Genomic DNA, 20,737 nt, shown 5'->3' with positions numbered 1-20,737 from the left:
TAATGTTACGACTTTATTCTCGTAATTTTACGACTTTATTCTCGTAATGTTACGACTTTATTCTCATAATGTTACGACTTTATTCTCGTAATGTTACGACTTTATTCTCGTAATTTTACGACTTTATTCTCATAATGTTACGACTTTATTCTCGTAATGTTACGACTTTATTCTCGTAATGTTACGACTTTATTCTCGTAATATTACGACTTCATTCTCGTAATATTACAACTTTATTCTCATAATACGACTTTATTCTATTACGACTTTATTCTCGTAATTTTACGACTTTATTCTCATTATATTATGACTTTATTCTCGTAATTTCCAATTTCTTTTGTCTTAGTTTGGCCCTAATACTCCGTCGTAGTATACATATGACTTTGTTTTTATCACCTTCATTTTGTGTCACCAATGTATAAAATACGCACAAGAAATAATTGCAAGGACATAAAAATATTTCTGAAAAATGTCTCTTTTAATATGAGAGCAATTTTTTTTTTTTACATTTTTCCTTTAACAACCTGTCGCAGTAGTAGTATGATTAAATGTTGAGTAATGATATAATAATACGTTTTTATCCTGATAAATAACTTTATTTTAAAATGAACAACATATTTCTAAGTGGGTTTATACAGACTCAGATTACTGTATTCCATTAGGTGTGTTATTATGATTTAACATGTGCAAATTTAGTTTACATACAATAAGGCATAGAAACCATGACAATTAACTGTTTTTTTGTCTGCATACATATTAATGGTTAATACCAAGTTGGTACAAACCTAAAGCATATATATGCATTTTAATCTATAATCAATTTAATATATAACATATATAATTAATACATTTTTATATACAGGACTGTCTCAGAAAATTAGAATATTGTGATAAAGTTCTTTATTATCTGTAATGCAATTAAAAAAACAAAAATGTCATACATTCCGGATTCATTACAAATCAACTGAAATATTGCAAGCCTTTTATTATTTTAATATTGCTGATTATGGTTTACAGTTTAAGATTAAGATTCCCAGAATATTCTAATTTTTTGAGATAGGATATTTGAGTTTTCTTAAGCTGTAAGACATGATCAGCAATATTAGAATAATAAAAGGCTTGCAATATTTCAGTTGATTTGTAATGAATCCAGAATGTATGGCATTTTTGTTTTTGTAATTGCATTACAGAAAATCACAATATTCTAATTTTCTAAGACAGTCCTGTATATATATAAATTTCAACTCATTTCAACATTCTCACTTCATCATTCATTTCAACTACTGCCGTTAGGCAGAAGGTATAAAATTCCACTGCATGGCCCGGAAAAACATTTACAAAAAATTATTCATTCCATCTGCCACAATCATTCTGAACACTATTAAATAGATCATTGCACTTGTAACAGGCACTAGTCATGTCTTTTCTAACTTATTTACTGTTTTTTTTTCTTTTTAATGTATTTTTATTGTATTTATTCGTTTTCTATTGTAATGTGTCTTGATGGGAATGTGTGAATGTGTTTGTGAGCCCTGTCAAAGAGGAATTTCTGTCACCATTGGGACAGACAATAAAGTATTCTAATCTAATCTTGATTGTATTTATCTTGATGGGAGAGGGCTGTTTTTGAGTTTGCCGGGGCCCATTTGCAAGACTGTGTTTGTATGGTGTTAAGAAAGAATTTAACCCTTTTAAAATGATGAATAGAATAGAATAGAATAGAATAGAATAGAATAGAATAGAATAGAATAGAAAGACTTTATTGTCATTGGATGTCAGACATAAAATTAAATTTGGAGCGCTTCTCCATTTTGTGCCACAATAAATAAAATGCCATAAATAAAATATATTAAGATACAATAAAATAAATTAAAAATAGAAATAAAAGCAAGGAAGAGTAGAATCACATTTACAGTGTCTGTATGATTTCACCAGGATTTGTTCTTATGGATTGGTGTATTTTTTTTTTAATTTTACACTTATTTAAAGTGCTGATGGCTCTGGGAAAAAAAACTGTCTCTTTAGCAATGTAGTAATCAGGTACAATTTTCAAGTGATAAAAAGCAACATTTTTTTAATCTAAAACTGAAATTGTAGTTGAGCCAGAATTTTTATTTTATCAGTTTTATTAGTATAAGTAGTTAAAGATAAAACCAGTTATTTAAAGATGGTTTAAGGTAAAAAATGCAAAATAATAAAAATAAAAACTCCTTTTTTGGAAATAGATGGGGCCCAAGTCACAAAAAGGCTAAGGATTATTCAGGTGTTAGGATCACATATTTTCTATGTATTTCTGCACATTCTGTACATACAGTGAACAACATACCTCCATGAAGGAGTCTAAATGTTACACACATAATTCATTGTGAAATGAGAAGTGTAACAACAAGCTCCAACTGCCTCAGATCCCAGCCTACATGAGGGGTGAGACATCTCCTGTCAAGTCCACAACAGCTACACTCTTTAGTATATAATGCTAATAACATGTTTTTAAAGGAGAAGAGGTGATGCAATAAAGTGGTAAAAGTGAGATTAAAAAGAATCACCACATTTTAAATGTAAAATTACACCATAAATCCTTTTAATATTTGGTATGTTTTGTAAAGTATTATTTTAAATTAGGGAATTAAATTAAGATAATTTCTTTTTTCTTTAAAAAAAACTATTTTTACTTATCTCACTTTTTAAAAACAATTTCCAAAGCATGTTGTACCAGTATTTCAAACTTTTACTGAAATGTAATGCTTTTTTGAGATTAACCTCAGTAATCTCAGCAAACACATACCAAGACACCATATATAAAAGCAAAATGGAAAATAAAAGAACATAATTTAAATGAAATAGGAATGATTCACACACATGGAAGTGATGAATCCACACCATCAGGATGATAATGAAAAGAAATGAACCTCAGTTATTACAAGCTTCTTAATTTCTCTGAAGTGCCAAATGTATATTTATATTTGTACAAAGATCATAAAGGGTAGAATCCTCGTAAAATGTAACTGTCTTTCAGGTCATGAGATGTAGATATTTCCAGTGATTATGAATAATTTAGATAGAAAGATCAACCCAGTAAAAAAGTTGTCCGTTCAAATGAAGTCCTGAGGATAGAAGGTAAAATTCTTCAAGAACAAAAGAAAAGGACTTCCAATTTCCTTATTTCAAGGTTTTGAGAGTATCCACATGACTGAGTCGACGACAGTGAGTTGTGTTGGGTTTTCAGTATTGACTCACTTTTGTAGCCAGCCCCTAGTGGTCATTCAGTGAACTGCACGTTGAGGTTTTTTCCACGGCGATAGTCACTGAATTGACAAATATATTTGAATTTGAATGAAATACTTTTTTTTTTTTTACTAGGCCTATATGCAAACAGCTGCTAAAATACAATCAAACACTTTTCCAATCAACTGTCAAGAAGAAAACATGAATTATGGGCACAATGTTTGAATGATTGCAAATAAATATTACATTCTGCTGTGACTACAAATTAGAATTCAAAAATTATGAAGAATGAAAAAGGTTGTGTCTAAAAAGTCAGAGAAAATAATAACAGAATCGTGGCGGAAAATCAAAGAGTTTCCTTCAAAATAAGAGTATCTTTGCCAGTGTGGCCTTACCACGAATGACCCAGTTTAAAGCGCAACGTTTGAGTTCTTACAAATCACGGTGACTATCTTTGCATGCTATGAAACCTACAAGGAGAGGGCAATCATCATTTAGGCAGCCGAAAATGTTAGTATAATACGTTTAATTATACTTTTTTAACATCTGCAAAGGAGGCTTTTATTTTTGCAGGCATGTTTGGATGTCGCAGCCACCATCGTGTCTACTGTGACCTTTGTGGTCCACGCTGGAGTTGCTCAGTCTGCGGATGCTGAGAGTGCTTGTTAGTTGGAGCAGGAACCGCCGCGCATCTCCAATCTCCATCCGGACTCTCCGTCATGCACAGCGGCAAGAGAGGGCTGGTGGCTCCGCAGAACACCTTCCTGGAGAACATCGTCCGGCGCTCCAGCGGTGAGTTTCACGCACTTTAAATCATTTAAGTGGCCAATCAGAGCTGGGATGCTGAAGTACTTCTTTTTCTTTTTTTTCTTTTTTTTTTTTTTGGACCCTTTTCATTTGGAGCAAAATAAATCAATTCATTAATTATGTTACAACTTTGTCTCTATTATTATTATTATTAAAAATATCATCATTAATATTAAAGGGTCTATGTAATGTCCAACTCTTAAAAAAAATCTCCTTAATTATCACACTGCTCTAAAATATGTTCCAAAGCCCATTCACCTGCTCTTGTATTGCTGCTCTGTATTAGAAAAGAGTTGATCTTCTGGTTGATGCACAATTAAATGAGGCTTGAAGAAACCTGGACGTCATTTATAGAGCCTGTATCAGAGGATAACATGAATCGTTTTCAGTGTAATAGGTTCATGACTGTGACAGTAAATCAATAAGTTAAATATGATAATATTATCAGAAGACGTTATAAATAAGGTGTGATGCATGGTGCTGTGACATTGTCTTGTGGATTTTTGCTTTAGTTCAGCTCTCACAGGAACAGATATGTCCAGAGAGTGAATATGAGAACATGCATTATCACTCTTATTAAAAGAGGAATTCTTTCTTTCCGTTTAGAGGGTTGTTAATGTGGTTTATCTTTATATGGTGCCTCATTGCATTTTATGCTTTTTAGCTTCTGTTGGGGCATACAGCATGCCCCACTCAGTAGAGCATTGTTTTGCTGTAATGGTTTCCAGTAGCACTGCTGCCTGCGTGAGATGTCTGCACGAGATGCAGCCTGACAGTTTCTTCATGAGACAAGGAGAGACAAGATTTTTGGGGTTTTTGTTACAAACAGCCCAATTTAAAACAAAAATACTGAATATATCTTCTTTTCAGCGCAGATATTTGTTACAGTCAAATTTCATGTGTGAATATGAACTGAAAATGAGTCATTATTGACACATTTTTTTATCAGAAGAGTCAGCAGAGTGGAAACTCTTCATTTTAATGTGGTGTACAGGATGTAGTGCATAAACCAACTCTGAGAAAATATGTTTACTGCTTTCTCTCCAGACTGAAAACTAATTTGTTGTGTACCTGGGGAACCTTTCAGGTCCTCATAAACATTTAATTTCTATTAAGAATGCAAAGTCCTTCATCTGATCACTACTGCTTTAAATATTGATAACTTTGCATGTGGCCTTGTGGCCCAATGATAACAGCTGGAGAATTTACTTTACTGTGATTTATTATTAGACTGTGATGCCAGCTGGATGTATGAAGAGGTGGAGGTGTCCTGATTGTGACATCAGTCCAGTATTTGTTTTGTCTCAGAAACCAGTTTCCTGTTGGGGAATGCACAGATTGTGGATTGGCCGGTTGTGTACAGCAACGATGGATTCTGCAAACTGTCTGGATACCACAGAGCTGAGGTCATGCACAGGAGCAGCACGTGCAAGTAAGATGCCATCTGTGCTATAACGAACCCGAATGTGGAGGTGCGGTGGATCAAGGGGTTAGGCTCAATTTCTCTTTTGCTTTAAGACTCTTTTTGTCGCTGGCTGATTGAAAACTTGCATGCGTGACTAATTGTTTGACACAAAAACTCTCAGAGCTTTAACTTTGAGTTTGAATTCACTATATATTATAAAATACATAACTTATTTTTTTAGATATATTGTCAGAATATAGGTTTTGTATGTTTTGAGGGTCCTGAGCTCAGACCATCCCAGATTTAAAACAATAGTCTTCAATGAAAAATGCAAACATAACCGTAACATAAAACATAAAAAACAAATCCTTGGTCAGGATTTCCTTTTTTGAATAAAACATTTTTGCTCTAAAACAATACACAGATTTAAAATAATCTGCTTTTAACGCATCTGTAGTTAGACTAGAAGCAGTGGGCCCCCATTTTTACAGCACCGGGAGCAGTTAGGGTTAAGGGCCTTGCTCAGAGGCCCAAAGTGGTTCACCTAGGTTGCAATCCGGGGACTTGAACCTGGGTCCAGACCCTGGCCCACCTTTGTAACCACTAAGCTACCACTCCCCTTTTTAAATCAATAAAAGTCCAATACAGTCCAATCAAAGACAATCCAAGTCAGTCTCATTATATTTCCAATTTATTATAGTTAATTCAGTCTGATAGGGTCCAGATTCAAAGTTCATATACAATAATCCAAATTCTTAAAAAAAGCAACAGACTTTCAAAGGAACCCAGCAGATTGCATAAAATCTTCACTTTGAACAAGCACGTAGCAACAGTAGAGAGGAAAAAAACTATTGAACTGGGGTAAAAAAAAACAGCAAGAAACAAAACAAACCTCCAGCAGAACCAGCATCAGGCAGGGCGGCCATCTGCTTTGACCTGTTGGGGGTCTGAGGGGGGTTTGCGCCTTCAGATTATATAATTACTGGTTTGTATGTTTCATTTTAAGAAAAACTCTGTAACAACGACTGTTTATTTTTCTTAACTGTTCCTCTTTTCCAGTTTCATGTATGGTGACCTGACTGATAAAAAGACTATGGACAAAATCAGACAAACCTTTGACAGCTATGAGTCCACTTTCTATGAGGTGCTTCTCTATACAAAGAATAGTAAGTATAATGACATATTATTATTTTTTTTAAAAAGGAAAAAAGAAATCATCAAAAAGACATTTACATTTAAAATTTACTGTACATTTTTTCTTCTCTTTTTTTTCTTTGTTTCAATAGGAAAACCGATCTGGCTCTGCATGCAGATAGCCCCGATCAGAAATGAAAACAACAAAGTCGTGCTCTTCCTCTGCACATTCAGAGACATTACGCTTTTTAAGCAGCCCATTGAAGACGAATCAGCCAGAGGTAAGAGCGAGTTCATCTGTGTGACAAAGAGGGTTCAACCTGATGGCGTTGGGTGGTACAGAGTATTTTATACTGCACTGTCAGGGCCTGTCTCGGAGAAAAAAAGAAAAAAACAATCTAACCATTCTAGTAAAAGACAGCCAAAACTCTTGAGTGCACACGAGAGGCTGTGACTTAACTGACATGTGTCTCCTGGTGTGTAAGCTAGAGCCGTCCAGGTGTTGTGTGTCCAGGTCAGTGAACACGGCTCTCTGAAGGTCCACGCGGGGCCATGTCCCTGGGGACAGACCGGGCCACTTAGACGTTTTGCAGACATTGAGTAGAAAGAAAGGACAGTCAGGCCACACGGGAAAAAGCTGTATGAAAATAGTGCTTGTACACACACGACAGGTTTTACAGTAACGGCTGAACCACCAGCAAGCCTCCTGAGCATTTATATGCGTCATCCCAGAATAATATAGAGCTGCTCGTAAGATTATATTAATATAGATTCATGGGGTTGATGTTACAAAATGTGCATCTAAAGCTAAACATATCGGGACAAACTGAGCGCAGAAATGCAATTTAAAGTCTGAGTTCATTGAAAACTTCATGCTAAATAAATATTGAAAGCATGCGTCACAAGTTTTAACTATAATATCAGTCTCAGTTTCACTGGACACAAAGTGATGTTCACTTCCCACCATCTACAAAGTGAATTTTGCATGCTTTTGTTCCTTTTGTCCACCTTCAATATAAAAGGATGGGCAAAGTTTGCCAGACTCACGCGGGCGCTTACCAACAATCGCAACCAGGTGCAGCAGCTGGCCCCACTGAACACGACTGAGGTCAGCCACAAGCCGTCCAGACTGGCTGAGGTGAGCCGGCCCGACTGGAGAAGTTCGGCGAGTAAAGTCTGTTCAAGTATCTTCGTTCGGGGATACTTAACACGCGATTCTGCTCTAAATTCTGTGTCCTCTCACTGAAAGGCTCTCCAGTTGGGATCAGACATTCTCCCCCAGTACAAACAGGAGGCCCCTAAGACCCCTCCGCACATCATCCTGCACTACTGCACCTTCAAGACCACCTGGGACTGGGTCATCCTCATCCTCACCTTCTACACCGCCATCATGGTGCCCTATAACGTTTCCTTTAAGACCAAGCAGAACAACTTGGCTTGGCTGGTGGTGGACAGTGTTGTTGACATCATCTTTCTCATTGACATTGTGCTCAACTTCCACACCACGTTTGTGGGTCCAGCTGGAGAGGTCGTATCGGACGCCCGGCTCATTCGAATGAATTACATGAAGACGTGGTTTGTCATCGACCTTCTGTCCTGTCTGCCCTACGATGTCATCAATGCCTTTGAGGAGGTGAATAAACCTTTTTTTATGCTTTTTGGGTATTTCCCTTTTTATTTTGATGCATTATAGTCTTTTTATACACGTGTAAAGTCATTTTATTACCTTTTTTGATAGTAATGCATCCAATGATAGATTACTTCAAACCAATAAATTACAAGGGAAATAGAAGTATTAGTTTTAGCGTTAGTAGCACGTTCACAAGCCAAAGCTACACGGAAAGCAGAGATAAAATAGTCACTCCTCTACCTGTGTCTTTGGCAGCGAGAGGAACATTACAGCATGTTAACCTTTTCTTACTGACCTCCAAACAACATCATGGATTTGTAGATGAGTATAATACGGGCCCTGTAAAACTGAAACATAAATAGATGTTCTTCTTGTGAGATTGATTTCTTGCATAAACAGGATTTACAGTGATACTTCCCGCTCCATATGGACTGTAAAATATTTCTGCTTTATTGTTTCTTGAAGGATGCCCCACATTCCTCTCCAGTGAGTCATCTTCGGGATTTTTCACACTTCCATCGAAATTCTACGCGGACAGAAGACTCACTTCTTCCAGTGAGGGTTTCTTCTTTTAAAGCTGCCATGATAAATATGTTCATACGTTTTCCAGCGGCTCAAGTTATTATTGCACTACATGTTGAAGTGTACCTTGTTGTGACAAAACCATGCAGAATAATTACCAAAGACGCATGTCTCCTGGTGCAGCCAGATGGAAAGTTTCAGTGCATTTAAGCATTTCGTTGAGCTTTTCCTACCCAGGGCTCTGCTTTTATTAATAAAAATGTGTAAAAATCAACTCAAGACCAGCTGACAGATGCAGTAACAATCAGCTGGTGAATAAAGTTATATGACTCAAACTTTTCTTTTCCAATAAATAACAGCATTTGCCACTTTTTTTTGGCGCTTTTTTATCAAACTGGAAACATAAATGGGTTGTATGAGATAGTAGGGGCAAACACCTAACAATCAAGTAGAAGGAACTAGGTGGGCTTTTTATTTCAGTATTTGATCTTTTTTGAGTAGTTTTCAAGAAAATGTTTGACTTTTAGCATCCAGTGTGTCTGTATGTCTGACTCAGCTCTCCGTCCCTCCCTGCAGGGCCTCAGCAGCCTCTTCAGTTCCCTGAAAGTGATCCGCCTGCTGCGTTTGGGGAGGGTGGCCCGGAAGCTGGACCACTACCTGGAGTACGGGGCGGCTGTCCTGCTTCTGCTGGTGTGCGTCTTTGGCCTGGTGGCCCACTGGCTCGCCTGCATCTGGTACAGCATCGGAGACCACGAGGTCATTGACGAGGCCACCAACAGCATCAAGACGGACAGCTGGCTGTACCAGTTGGCTACAAGCATCGGAACGCCTTACCGCTACAACGCCAGCGGGACGGGCCAGTGGGAGGGAGGGCCCAGCAAAGACACCCTGTACATTTCCTCTCTCTACTTCACCATGACCAGTCTCACCACCATTGGGTTTGGCAACATTGCTCCGACAACCGACGGGGAGAAGATTTTCTCCGTGGCGATGATGATGGTGGGCTGTAAGTACTGCCGGTGGTTTAAAGTTTCAAGTTCTATTGTTGCAAAGTAGTTCACAGAAACTTATATACATGATGCCATGATCTAAGGCGCTATCTGAAGTGGAAACAAATCAAATATATCTGATATTGCATAAGAGTGTATCATCATTTCTGTCCCTGGTTGGAGTGATTATTAATGGCACATTACATTAAGATGACAGTAAAGCCACTTAGAAGCAGTGTGATATAATGCTGAAGGAGAGATGTAATGTTTGTTAACTTGTCAGTCGAGCATGTGCAGGTAGTATAGTTTTTGAACTTCTTCTGTTTTGTCATCACTTGGCTATAAAAAGAAAACATATTTATATACATCCCCTGATGCCATTTTCGTCTCATTCGTGCATTCACCCGTTCACAATGTGCCAGCAAAAGATTAGCAGGAGATTAGACAATTTGGATGCACTTACTTGCATGCTAGTCAAGACAATTCAGTCTTCCCAGTCCTGCTGGCCATGAAACAGCTGCAGGTTCAGCAACATATGGTATATATATTGTACAGGATCAAGATCTCCATGGATATGCACCCAAAAGATTTTTCCATTCTCTGGTTTGGATTAGTTTGTAATGTACTTAATGACTTATTTTATTGATCTGCTCTTTAAGTTATTGGAAATTCCATCATTCATTCCATGTGTGTAAAAGCTGATACTCGGTATGTTTTAATTTTAACCTAACATTGCAAATTAGTTTATATCCCCTTAACTCACTCTCATTCTTACTGTTCATGTAAATGAACCAGAAACCAAATAAAACCAGCTGTAATACCTGGCAGAGATAAATAAATGATTGAGTCCGAGGCACAGTCTTTTTCTTTGATAGACTTAAAGACTTCACGGCGAGCATGCTTTCCATTCCATTCACATTTCGCTGCAGCCTCGACCACTGTGGAGATTTTAAGACTCGGCTTCGCTGATAATAAAAAGTGACATGTTCAGCGCCCATCACAGCCTGCTCTGCAAGTGTCTGTCTGGAGGTTGCTCATCACTTCAGAAAAGCATTGTGCGTTTGTGAATTTGCTTTTGCTAAAATTGTTACCTTCAATCTCAGACTTAAATAGTTGGTTTTTTTTATTTGTTTGTTATTTGCAAAGAGATAAGGTCACATAAATAATCTGGTCTGACAGTTTCTCTTCTGGTTTTTTTTTTCTTTTTTAAATTCTGCTGTGTTTGCATTTCTGTGTCCTTACATTCTGCATGTGCCCTTTAATTTTTAATGGGATTTAACTGCAAACCAGTACAGGATGAAGCTCATATAGAGTCTTGTGTAACAGTAAGTCAAAGACGTGCAGATCTCAGCACGTACTGGTTGGTTGTGTAACATCACTAGTGTATAACTCGGTAAACGCTGCTCTAACAGTGGCTCCAGATCACATTTCTTACCTAAAAGTAACAACAGCATCAATTAATATTGATATTCATTACGGAAATCTGTTCCTCCACCCTAGGACTAGTGGAGTTATTTGCTGAAGCCATCTTAGATTGAAATATAAATATTTGTTTTTCTATCAGCATGTTTTATCTTCCTTGTGTCACTACCTCCAAAGTGCCTCTGTCACAATTTGCCATCACGCATTAACCTTTGGCCTCTAAAACAGCATGGAAAATGATGCAATAAAAGCAGCGAGAACACAGAAAGTGACAGCCCGCTCCAAGCGTTCGAACTACCAACACCAAATCCCCATTACTCTGATGGGGCCCCGATCCCACAGACCACTAAGTCACACTGCCGTGTCGGTTTCAATTGTGGCCGATAAATCTCCTGCTACGGATACGATAATTATGCGATAGGAAAGAGCGATTGAAGGGAGAGTTTGCCTGCAGGCTGGAGTGGAGGAAGTGGACAATGAGCCATCACGTTAGATATGCGTCCTAACCTCTGTGATCCTGCTGGGGCGAGTGGAGACAACATTTTCTCCTTGAGTGGGTAAAATCTCACGATAAGAGATACTGACTGACTCTTTGAGGTCACAGCAGCACAGCACTCTTACTGTGGAAATGTGTAACATAAATTATATTATAATGACTTAATGCACCGCTTGATGTGTCCCTGCGATTGCACTGGGCTTTTGAGAAAAATGCTTCATGAACTAAAACAGTTATTGACAACTAAAGAAGAAAAGAAAAAAGACAGTTAGTGAAATTGTATTGTGACTATATTAGCAGGCTAACTCATACAGCACAAGGATTTTATTCTCCTCTCACTAATATACTGAATCAGGGGATTCTATCGTACAGTTGTATTCAAAAGTTGGGGTAATAGCAGGAATATGATGAGGTTCCATTAATCAGCACAAAATAAGCAAATAAACATCCCTGGCACAATTTCAATTTCAAAATAAAAGAGACACGTGCAGAACTTTGCTGGAACAACACATCAGTATCTTGTCTTATATGACTCATTAGGACCTTACCTGTATAAGGAAAAATGGGAACGTGGTGTTTTGAGTCGAACTGATGGATTCTCGGACTCAAACCTGATGGTTATCACAACAGTAAGTTCCTCAAAGAAAACATAGAGATCAAGATAAAGCTTAAGGCTGAACAATTTGAAAAACAAATATTAGTAATTTTTCAAAAAAAATATTACAGTTGTGCGCTGCATGATGCATGTGTGGCCCAGTCGCCCTGCTCGACCAAACTTCGCGTTTTTCAGCTACTTTCACACGTTTTGTAGAAGAAACCTGGAGCGCTTACTAAAACACCCGTGTGAGGGAGTGAGGCATCCTTCATCCAAGGTTCTGCTAACATTTTCAAACCTATTTTTAGTCACTGAGTTGATAAATTAAGCCAAGAAGTTGGTGATAGAGTTGCGTGTCTCCCTATGCCCCCAGAAGACTTGTGTAAGTGAAATCCAAACCAAAGTAAAGGTATGTTGTAAGTGGGAAAGAGCAACGTTTAATGGAAATAAGACTTTTCCAGCTGTCAAGCATGGGAGTGGAGGTATCATGCTTTGGGGTGTGTGGCTGCCAGTGGTACATACATAGAATGGATAGAATAAAGAGTAAAAGCTCTCTTAAAAGCCATTAATACAATATGTTATTTAAAGACAGTGTAGAAGATAAATCCATCCATCCATCCATCCATCCAAAACTGACTGGAACAGAAGCCTCTTGATGTCGTGTATGCAAACACTCTCCTGACTCTGTCCTTCGTCTTCACCTCTTAGCGCTGCTGTATGCGACCATCTTCGGAAACGTCACCACCATCTTCCAGCAGATGTACACCAACACAAACCGCTACCATGAAATGCTCAACAATGTCCGTGATTTCCTCAAGCTTTACCAGGTTCCCCAAGGCCTGAGCGAGAGGGTCATGGACTTCATCGTCTCCACCTGGGCCATGTCTAAAGGCATCGACACAGACAAGGTACCAGCAGTCCACGGGTGTAAGAACTCACTGCATGAGCAAATAAACACACAGTGTTTGACACTAATTAGATTTATTAATGATGAATGTGTTTAAAACAAGGGTTTATTGGTTTTATGACAAGAATCTCATTCTCAATTGTTTCATTTGCATTCCAATGACAAATATACACCTCATTAAGTTTATTAGCCCGTTTATGATAAATCTATGTTATCCAAATGGATTGAAAGTTTATATGCAACTGAAATACATAGATCTGAAAATTAGGCTAAATATTTCTGAGTGCATGCAGGGTCGAGGATCTTGTACGATTAAAGAAAATTGATAAAGGTATGAGAGATCACTTAACTCCATTTAAAGTTCAGTTAACGTCAAAAAAAGCTGAATAAGAAAAATATACATATTTTGAGGCAGACTCACATTTTATTTGTTAATTTAAAGCCAGAAAGACTTCCTGAGGTGGACAACAGAGCTCTTTTGGAAGATCCTTGTTGTTATTGTCTTGAGGATGATTCTGATCAGCTGCCTCCTTGTTCAAACTGTTTGATAGCCAAGAATCAAAACGTTCACATCACGTATAACATCTGAGGTCTTCGTCAATACATCACAACATCCGTTCTGTAATTTATTGTACATTGTGCGATTTGAAGTAAAAAAAAAAAAGAAAAAAAATGCAGAGTGCGCTGTCAGATTCACCAACGTTAGGCCTCGCAAGTCCAAAAACCTGTGGGTGGCATCTGCGTTTAAATGCAGTCAATAACCCTTTTAAAACCCGAATATTGGCAATAACCCGAATTTGCACGGCCATGTAAACACCAATAACCCCTTTGAATAACCGGAATTTGCTCATATTCCAGTTTTTAAAAACCCGAATATGACCCCTGGGTTACTCCCTTTAAAACCCGAGTATTCGGTCATGTAAACGCCAAACAGAATATCCCGATCAAACAGAACATTAATTTGTTTTCTGCGCATGCTCTGTTCGCAAGGAATCCTGGCCTTTTGAGTCCAGGAAGTTCTTATAAACACGGCGAAACGCAAGAGCACACCACACTTTTGGAGTGAGGAGGAGACTAATTACTTCATAAATGTAATGAAGGATATGAACATTTTGGCATTTGTAGACGGTAGAAAGTACCGGGATTGTCAGAGTTTGACACTTCCCCCCAGTTTGAGTTTCAGTTCTGTCCCTCCTGTTTCCCATTTGCCCTGATTGTGTCTGCACCTGTGTCTCGTCGTGTCTCGTTATCCCCTGTGTATATCTGGTCTTGTCCTTTTTTGCCTGTCGGTCCGTACTGTTCTTCCCTCCATGTGCCCCTGGTTTTTGATCCCTGTATATGTGAGTTAATCTTGATCCTGCCAAGCAGCGCTTTTGTTTTTTGCCTTCATGGAATAAACCCTTGTGTTTTTTGAGAACTCCTGCCTCCAGCCTCCCTCTCTCTCCTGCATTTGGGTCCACACCTTACCCCCACACGTGACAGGGATAGCTAGATTTACAAGAAGGTGAGCGAAAAGTTGCGCGAAGCAGCATTTGTTTTGAATTTGGATACAGGAAGAAGCGGAAATGACGCTAATCACGTTCTCCACGCGTCGCTGGTTTGATCCAGATATCCCGAATGATTAATTACCATGTATACAGGGATAACCCTGTTAGCTCACGCATGTAAACTGAATATTCCGAATGTTTCAGTAACCGGAATATTAGCAATAACCTCGAATTTTGACTGCATGTAAACTTAGTCACAGTGGCTGCTTTCATCGGCTCTTTAATGTACATTTTGTTTGTGGGTTTGTTAAATCTGTGAAGAAACCCTAATTATGACAAACTGAGCTTCACAAGGATTTTGTAGAAGCGTTTACTACTACTACTACTAGTATTACTACTGTCATTTAGCGGTTGCTTTTATCCAAAGCGACTTACATCGGAGAGAACACAAGCCAGAAATCCCATAGGACGGTCCAGCTGGATCAGTGCTGGTCAGACTGCTGTGAGTTCAGTTGGACACAGGTGCTGCCATCCCAGTGTTTAACGGCATCTGAAATGTTGTACTCTGCAGTACAGTGCTCAGTGTGTGTACAATTGCTCATCAAATAAACAAATAACCACGGTAACCTGCATTTACAGTATATACTGGTCTGGCAAGAACAGTTTGGAGTTTGTGGTGCTGACTTTTGGTCAAACTTGGATTTTAATCTCCATCACTTTCACCATTAGTTTTTTGTTTTTTTTTATCTAATCTTTTCCCTGTGCACAATTCCTTACAACCAGTGAGGCGGCTTGACGATTTATTAATAACTGAACATTAATAGGTAAATGTGATTTGTGCATTAAACAAATACGCGACTACCTTTAATGTTGCACTTCTATGTTGTCACACCACACCATCTGTCCAGGTTCTCTCCATCTGTCCCAAAGACATGCGTGCAGACATCTGCGTGCACCTCAACAGACAGGTGTTTAATGATCACCCGGCGTTTCGTCTGGCGAGTGACGGCTGCTTACGCTCCCTCGCTGTGGAGTTTCAGACGACACACTGTGCACCGGGAGACCTCATATTCCACATCGGAGAGAGCGTCGACACCCTCTGCTTTGTCGTCTCCGGTTCGCTGGAGGTCATCCAGGACGATGAAGTCGTGGCAATCCTGGGTAATCTGGTCAAATATAGATTCGCCTCCTGCATTTATTCGGGCCTGTTTTCAGAGTTATAACCATAGTGGGGGTCAAATGGGGGCTTTTACTTCTTCTTCTGTCTATATTCAGCAGCCGATATCTACTTTTAATGCTGTTTGGTGTCGTCCAGGTAAAGGGGATGTGTTTGGAGACGTGTTTTGGAAGGAGATCACGCCAGCTCGAGCCTGCGCAAACGTACGAGCACTGACTTACTGTGACCTGCACGTCATCAGGAGAGAGGCTCTGATGAGGGTGCTGGACTTCTACACAGCATTCGCCAACTCCTTCTCCCGCAACCTCATCCTCACCTGTAATCTACGAAGACGGGTAAAAATTACTTCAACTCTTTATACTTTGTTATTATTTAAAAAGAAAAAGCATATCTGCTGCTTTGAGTTCAAAGTTAACAGAAGATATTTATTTTAAAGTGTTGTTTGGCTGTTCTTGGACCTTATCCCACCCCTGGACTTGATGCAGCCAACAAACACTAGGGGCATTCCTGTATTTCCCTTTTAAAAAAAAATCAGCATTCATTAAGATAAACCAAACTGATACCTAACACAACTTGTAATTTCTGGTAATATTAACTATATGTAGTAAGTAATCTAGTATATTGCAGTTTTGTCATCATTCTAGTTCTGCAGTTTAAATGATCAATCTTCTTATACTGTATACTCAGTATCAGTCCCACTGATGCATCACAATATTGTGCTTTCCTCATCAGTAAGTTGCTAATATATTTTTGTGATACCATGCTTTAAGAAAACTAACCTTTCACATGCTCTGTGTGGACTGTCAGGTCTGAGCTGCTGCTCTTTGCATGTCTCTGAGCGTTACACAATCTGACACTGGGCTAAACTTGCTGGGATATCCACTCCAGGGAAGATTGGCAGCTGTCATGAACAATTTCCACCTGGGAATGTCTCTGAACAACAAATTGGAAATGGCTTTATAGCTGACTCCAGATTGATGTGGAGCAACAATTCCTTCTCTAAGAGCATTGCTTATGTCTTTCCCTCTTCATATTGTGTTAACGTGGACCTGGATACTCCAGACCAGCAAAGAGCCAAAGCATCTGCCTTTCTTAGAGGTCTGAACACCTGCTGGGGTACATGGTTCTAACTTATCCTCTTAAATGCTACAGGTGTAGTAAGGGGGTACTTAGTATTGCCCACATTATTCATTCATTTATTTGTTGAATAACTAACATCACAGTTAAAAAAACATATATGTTGTTTTTCTGAGGTTGTATTTGTATTTATTACACTTCAACCAGTTTTGATCAAACACAAATGCACAAATTGGAAAATTTAAGAAATTCTCCTCAGTTGTCCCAGACTGCTGATAAAAGAAGAGGTGATGCAACGCGGTGTGAACACACGGTGACTTCAGCTTCATGAAATCAATTTCAATTTCCCACTTTTTTAATGTGATGTGTTGCTTTGTGCTATCTTCAATGAAATTATAAGGTTGAAGTTGATTCATCTAAAAAGATGGTGGTAGTAATTCATGACACAATGTCTAGTAATGTTTCAAGGTTAGAAAAGAAACAGCGATGATAACATTTAGACAACATTTCAGTGTCTTTATGCCCATTTAGTTTCCCCCTAGCTGCACATCGCTGTCTTTGTGACACTATTTTTAAAAACAAATTAAAAACGCTATTTTTTGAGCAGGCATTTATTGATGTATTATGATTTTTGTTTCTTTTCTTTTTGTCTTTTTCTTTCTTTCTTTTCTGTTTGTTATTTTCCTTAGAGACACATTGTGCAGCTTTTTAATTACCTCATGTTTTTACTGTTTTTTCTGTATGTAAAGCACTTTATGAGTTTCTCTCTGTGAGAGGTGCTATATAAATAAAATGTACTTACTTACTTACTTACTATCTGCAAATACACTGTCCTTTCCTAAACTTTATACTTTGCAGGTGATCTTCAGAAAGATTGCTGACGTGAAGAGAGAGGAGGAGCGCCAGAGGAGCGAGGTGTCGCTGTCCATCCCCGAGGATCACCCGGTTCGTAAGCTGTTCCAGAGGTTCAGACAGCAGAGAGACCCTCCGGTACCGGGAGGGTCCAACATTTTCTCTGACCAAAACTGTGTCCAGCTGGAGCCGCAGCGTCACCTCCACGCCGACTCCAACTCTTACCTTCAGTTTCAACCTGCCTCCTCCCGGCAGCAGGAGCGCAGCTCCACCGCCTTCCCCCACTGTGCAGGAGAAGAGCGTGCGAGCAGCAGCTGCAGCGTGACAGCGTCTCAACAAGCGTTTGCCCATGCTGAAAAGTCAGCACAAAGCTGCACACGAGCCACTGTGGAGTCTATATCGAGAGCTTGTCAGGGCAGCAGCGGCGCAGGTGCGGAGGGAGCAGCAAGGGGCGTTTTCAGCAGCAGAGGGGCCCGAGGGTGGGCAAAGTTTAAGGTCGCCACATCTGCTGAACCTAAGACTGCTGCTGCCGAGTGGGAGAAGCAGGCACAGAAGGTAGAGGAGCCCCCAAAACAGTTCTCAGCTGCCAACAAGAACCAGGAACCAGAGGAGGGTGCACAGATTGGGTGCACAGAGGGTGGCGGCCTCTCAGGACAAGCAGGGGGAGCAACAGCCGACCCTAACATAACAAAGGCCGACCCTCGCATTTATCAAGGCGAGTATTCAAGATGCTCCTTTGAGCCAAGCCCGATGGAGGAAACCCCCCAGGAGAGGACTCCATTGGAGGGCAGTGTGGGGGGCTTCACCGAAGCATCCTTCAGACGGCCCTTCCCACTGACAGCCTCCGAACAAACTCTGCTTCAAGCGACGATGCACGAAGCCAAGCTGGAGCTGAAAGGAGACATTAGGAACCTAGGCAGCCGGCTGTCTGTCCTGGAGTCGCAGGTGAGCGAGATCCTCCGGCTGCTGTCGGTTAAAAGGAGACTCTCGCTGCCTCCAACGTCTTCAAAAGCGAGGATGAAGAGTCCAGACTCAGTCCCTGCCTCCAGACCTGTTGCACCCAAAGCAGAAGATGAGACCTTTTGAAGGGATCTTTTAAGAGGAAAAAAAGAGAGAAAAAAAAGCTGAGTTAGATACAGTATGCCTCCTGCATGTTTTGCTGAAATGGAAGAAGTTTCTTGCACCTAAAACTTGACTGCATGCAGAAATCCTTCTCAAAAACCCAGGGATTTTTCTAATTTTCTTTAACTTATGACACGCTTTTACATCTGCGACTTTTATATTTGTGAACTACAAGTGAGGAGCAAATAAAGAACAAACGAAAAAACTAAATGTCACTATTGATGTCCAGAAATTGTCACCTTCTATAGGCAGAAAAAAAAAAAACACAAATAGAAAAACGTGTTGTTCTCGGACACAATACTCTGATGAAGGTACATGTTGAAACATGCAGACCTGAGGGAACAAAACTGTTACTTTCATAATAACAACACTTAGAGTCAGGTATTTGTAAGTGCCTTGCAAAAAATAAAACCTCGTTAAGAGTCACACTGATGATGGATAATCAAGTCTTTTAGTTTTTGAGATGTTTAGTGTTAAAAATGTTTATCCTGTTAACATAAGAGTTAGAGGATCACAAAAATATCCACGAGCTATGCACTTGTTTGTTAAACTATTAAAAACTACTTCTCCCAAGCATTTACACGCTAATGGTAATGCAGTAATAGTAATAATATTAGGTTTTTAGATCTTCTGATGTAAGATTTATATTCTTGAAAAAAGTGGGACTATTTTGGCACGAAAATTGCAATAAAGTCTCTGTATAATCTTCCACGTAACTTTCTCAGGTATATTTGTTTGGTTAAAAGGATTTCAGTGATTATATTTATCAGTTTAGTTTTCTGTGTGACTGCTAGTGTGAACTACTGAGATGTTAGTATGTGTCTGCTTTTATTCAATACATATTTATGTTACACACAGTTATTTGCCTTGCATGCATCCGAGGGAACCCGCCAGTTGTGACATGAGAAATGAAAACTGATGCCTGTTCACCATCTGCTGTTTGGCGTCTTGTGTTACACAAAAATGCATATTTTATGTATTTAAATTAGAAAAAAACTGATATCATTTGTTAGATGTTTTGTTTGTGCATCTAAGGACCAGAATAATGAAATTAGATCTCTGTACTTTTTCTCTCATTAAAGTGTTGAAGTGGACTAATCAGAGTTAATCAGGGTCGTTGGAACGACAGCAAAGGATAAAATGAATTAAAGCATGGGCTTCATTAGACCAATTATATGTTTCTGGACTTTTTTTGTTTTCAGCACATCCACTGATGGACATGCAGCCAAAACTCAACTCAGAAGTCTAACACAATAAATACCCAACTCTCTACAAATCTATTAAAAAGGGCCAAGTGGATAGACATCTTCAGGTTCTGGGCACCACATGTTTTAATTGTATTAAAGGACGAGCCTGCAGTAATATCTGTGTTATTGTTTTGAACATTTTCATTTAAATAAATAAATCCATGTGATTTCACTGCCTGCTGACATGAATTAAGTAGTGCACGATACAAATCCACCAAAATCCTGATTTTGTTTTTGTCATTTGATATCTTATGTTGTTACCATAAATATGAACAGATCTAATCATGGGTGTGGGAAATATGGATGTGTCCTCTGGAGTCCATCCATCCATCCATCCATCCATCCATCCATCCATTCATTTTTTATATGTTTTATCCTTTGCAGGGTCACGGGGGTCTGCTGGAGACTATCCCAGCTCATTACAGGAGAGAGGCAGGTCTCCTCTGGAGTCCTTCAGTAGAAATCAGTTGTAATCTCAATTTAGAAAACAGCAGCCTTATTTTAATATTTTGGCAAGAAGACTTAAAACATACACAGCAACGCACCTAGAAATATACATACACATATACATATATATATACACACATATACATATATATATACATACATATACATATATATATACATACATATACATATATAT

General features: G+C 39.0%; 1 protein-coding gene across 1 annotated transcript; it reads left to right on the top strand.

Annotated features, from left to right (window-relative positions):
* The first annotated feature begins 3,908 nt into the window (after positions 1-3,908).
* On the top strand, positions 3,909-18,811 carry LOC133464556 (potassium voltage-gated channel subfamily H member 5-like). The gene is made up of 12 exons (XM_061746609.1): positions 3,909-4,017; positions 5,341-5,464; positions 6,497-6,603; positions 6,724-6,852; positions 7,594-7,709; positions 7,821-8,204; positions 8,667-8,756; positions 9,300-9,729; positions 12,934-13,133; positions 15,528-15,780; positions 15,935-16,131; positions 17,732-18,811. Exons 1-12 carry the CDS (start codon positions 3,945-3,947, stop codon positions 18,809-18,811), a joined length of 3,183 nt encoding a protein of 1,060 aa, XP_061602593.1. The 5' UTR covers positions 3,909-3,944.
* The last annotated feature ends 1,926 nt before the right edge of the window (positions 18,812-20,737 follow it).

Source organism: Cololabis saira, chromosome 18, assembly GCF_033807715.1.
Source record: "Cololabis saira isolate AMF1-May2022 chromosome 18, fColSai1.1, whole genome shotgun sequence".
Lineage (NCBI taxonomy): Eukaryota > Metazoa > Chordata > Actinopteri > Beloniformes > Belonidae > Cololabis > Cololabis saira.
This window is presented reverse-complemented; position numbering and strand designations above follow the sequence as displayed.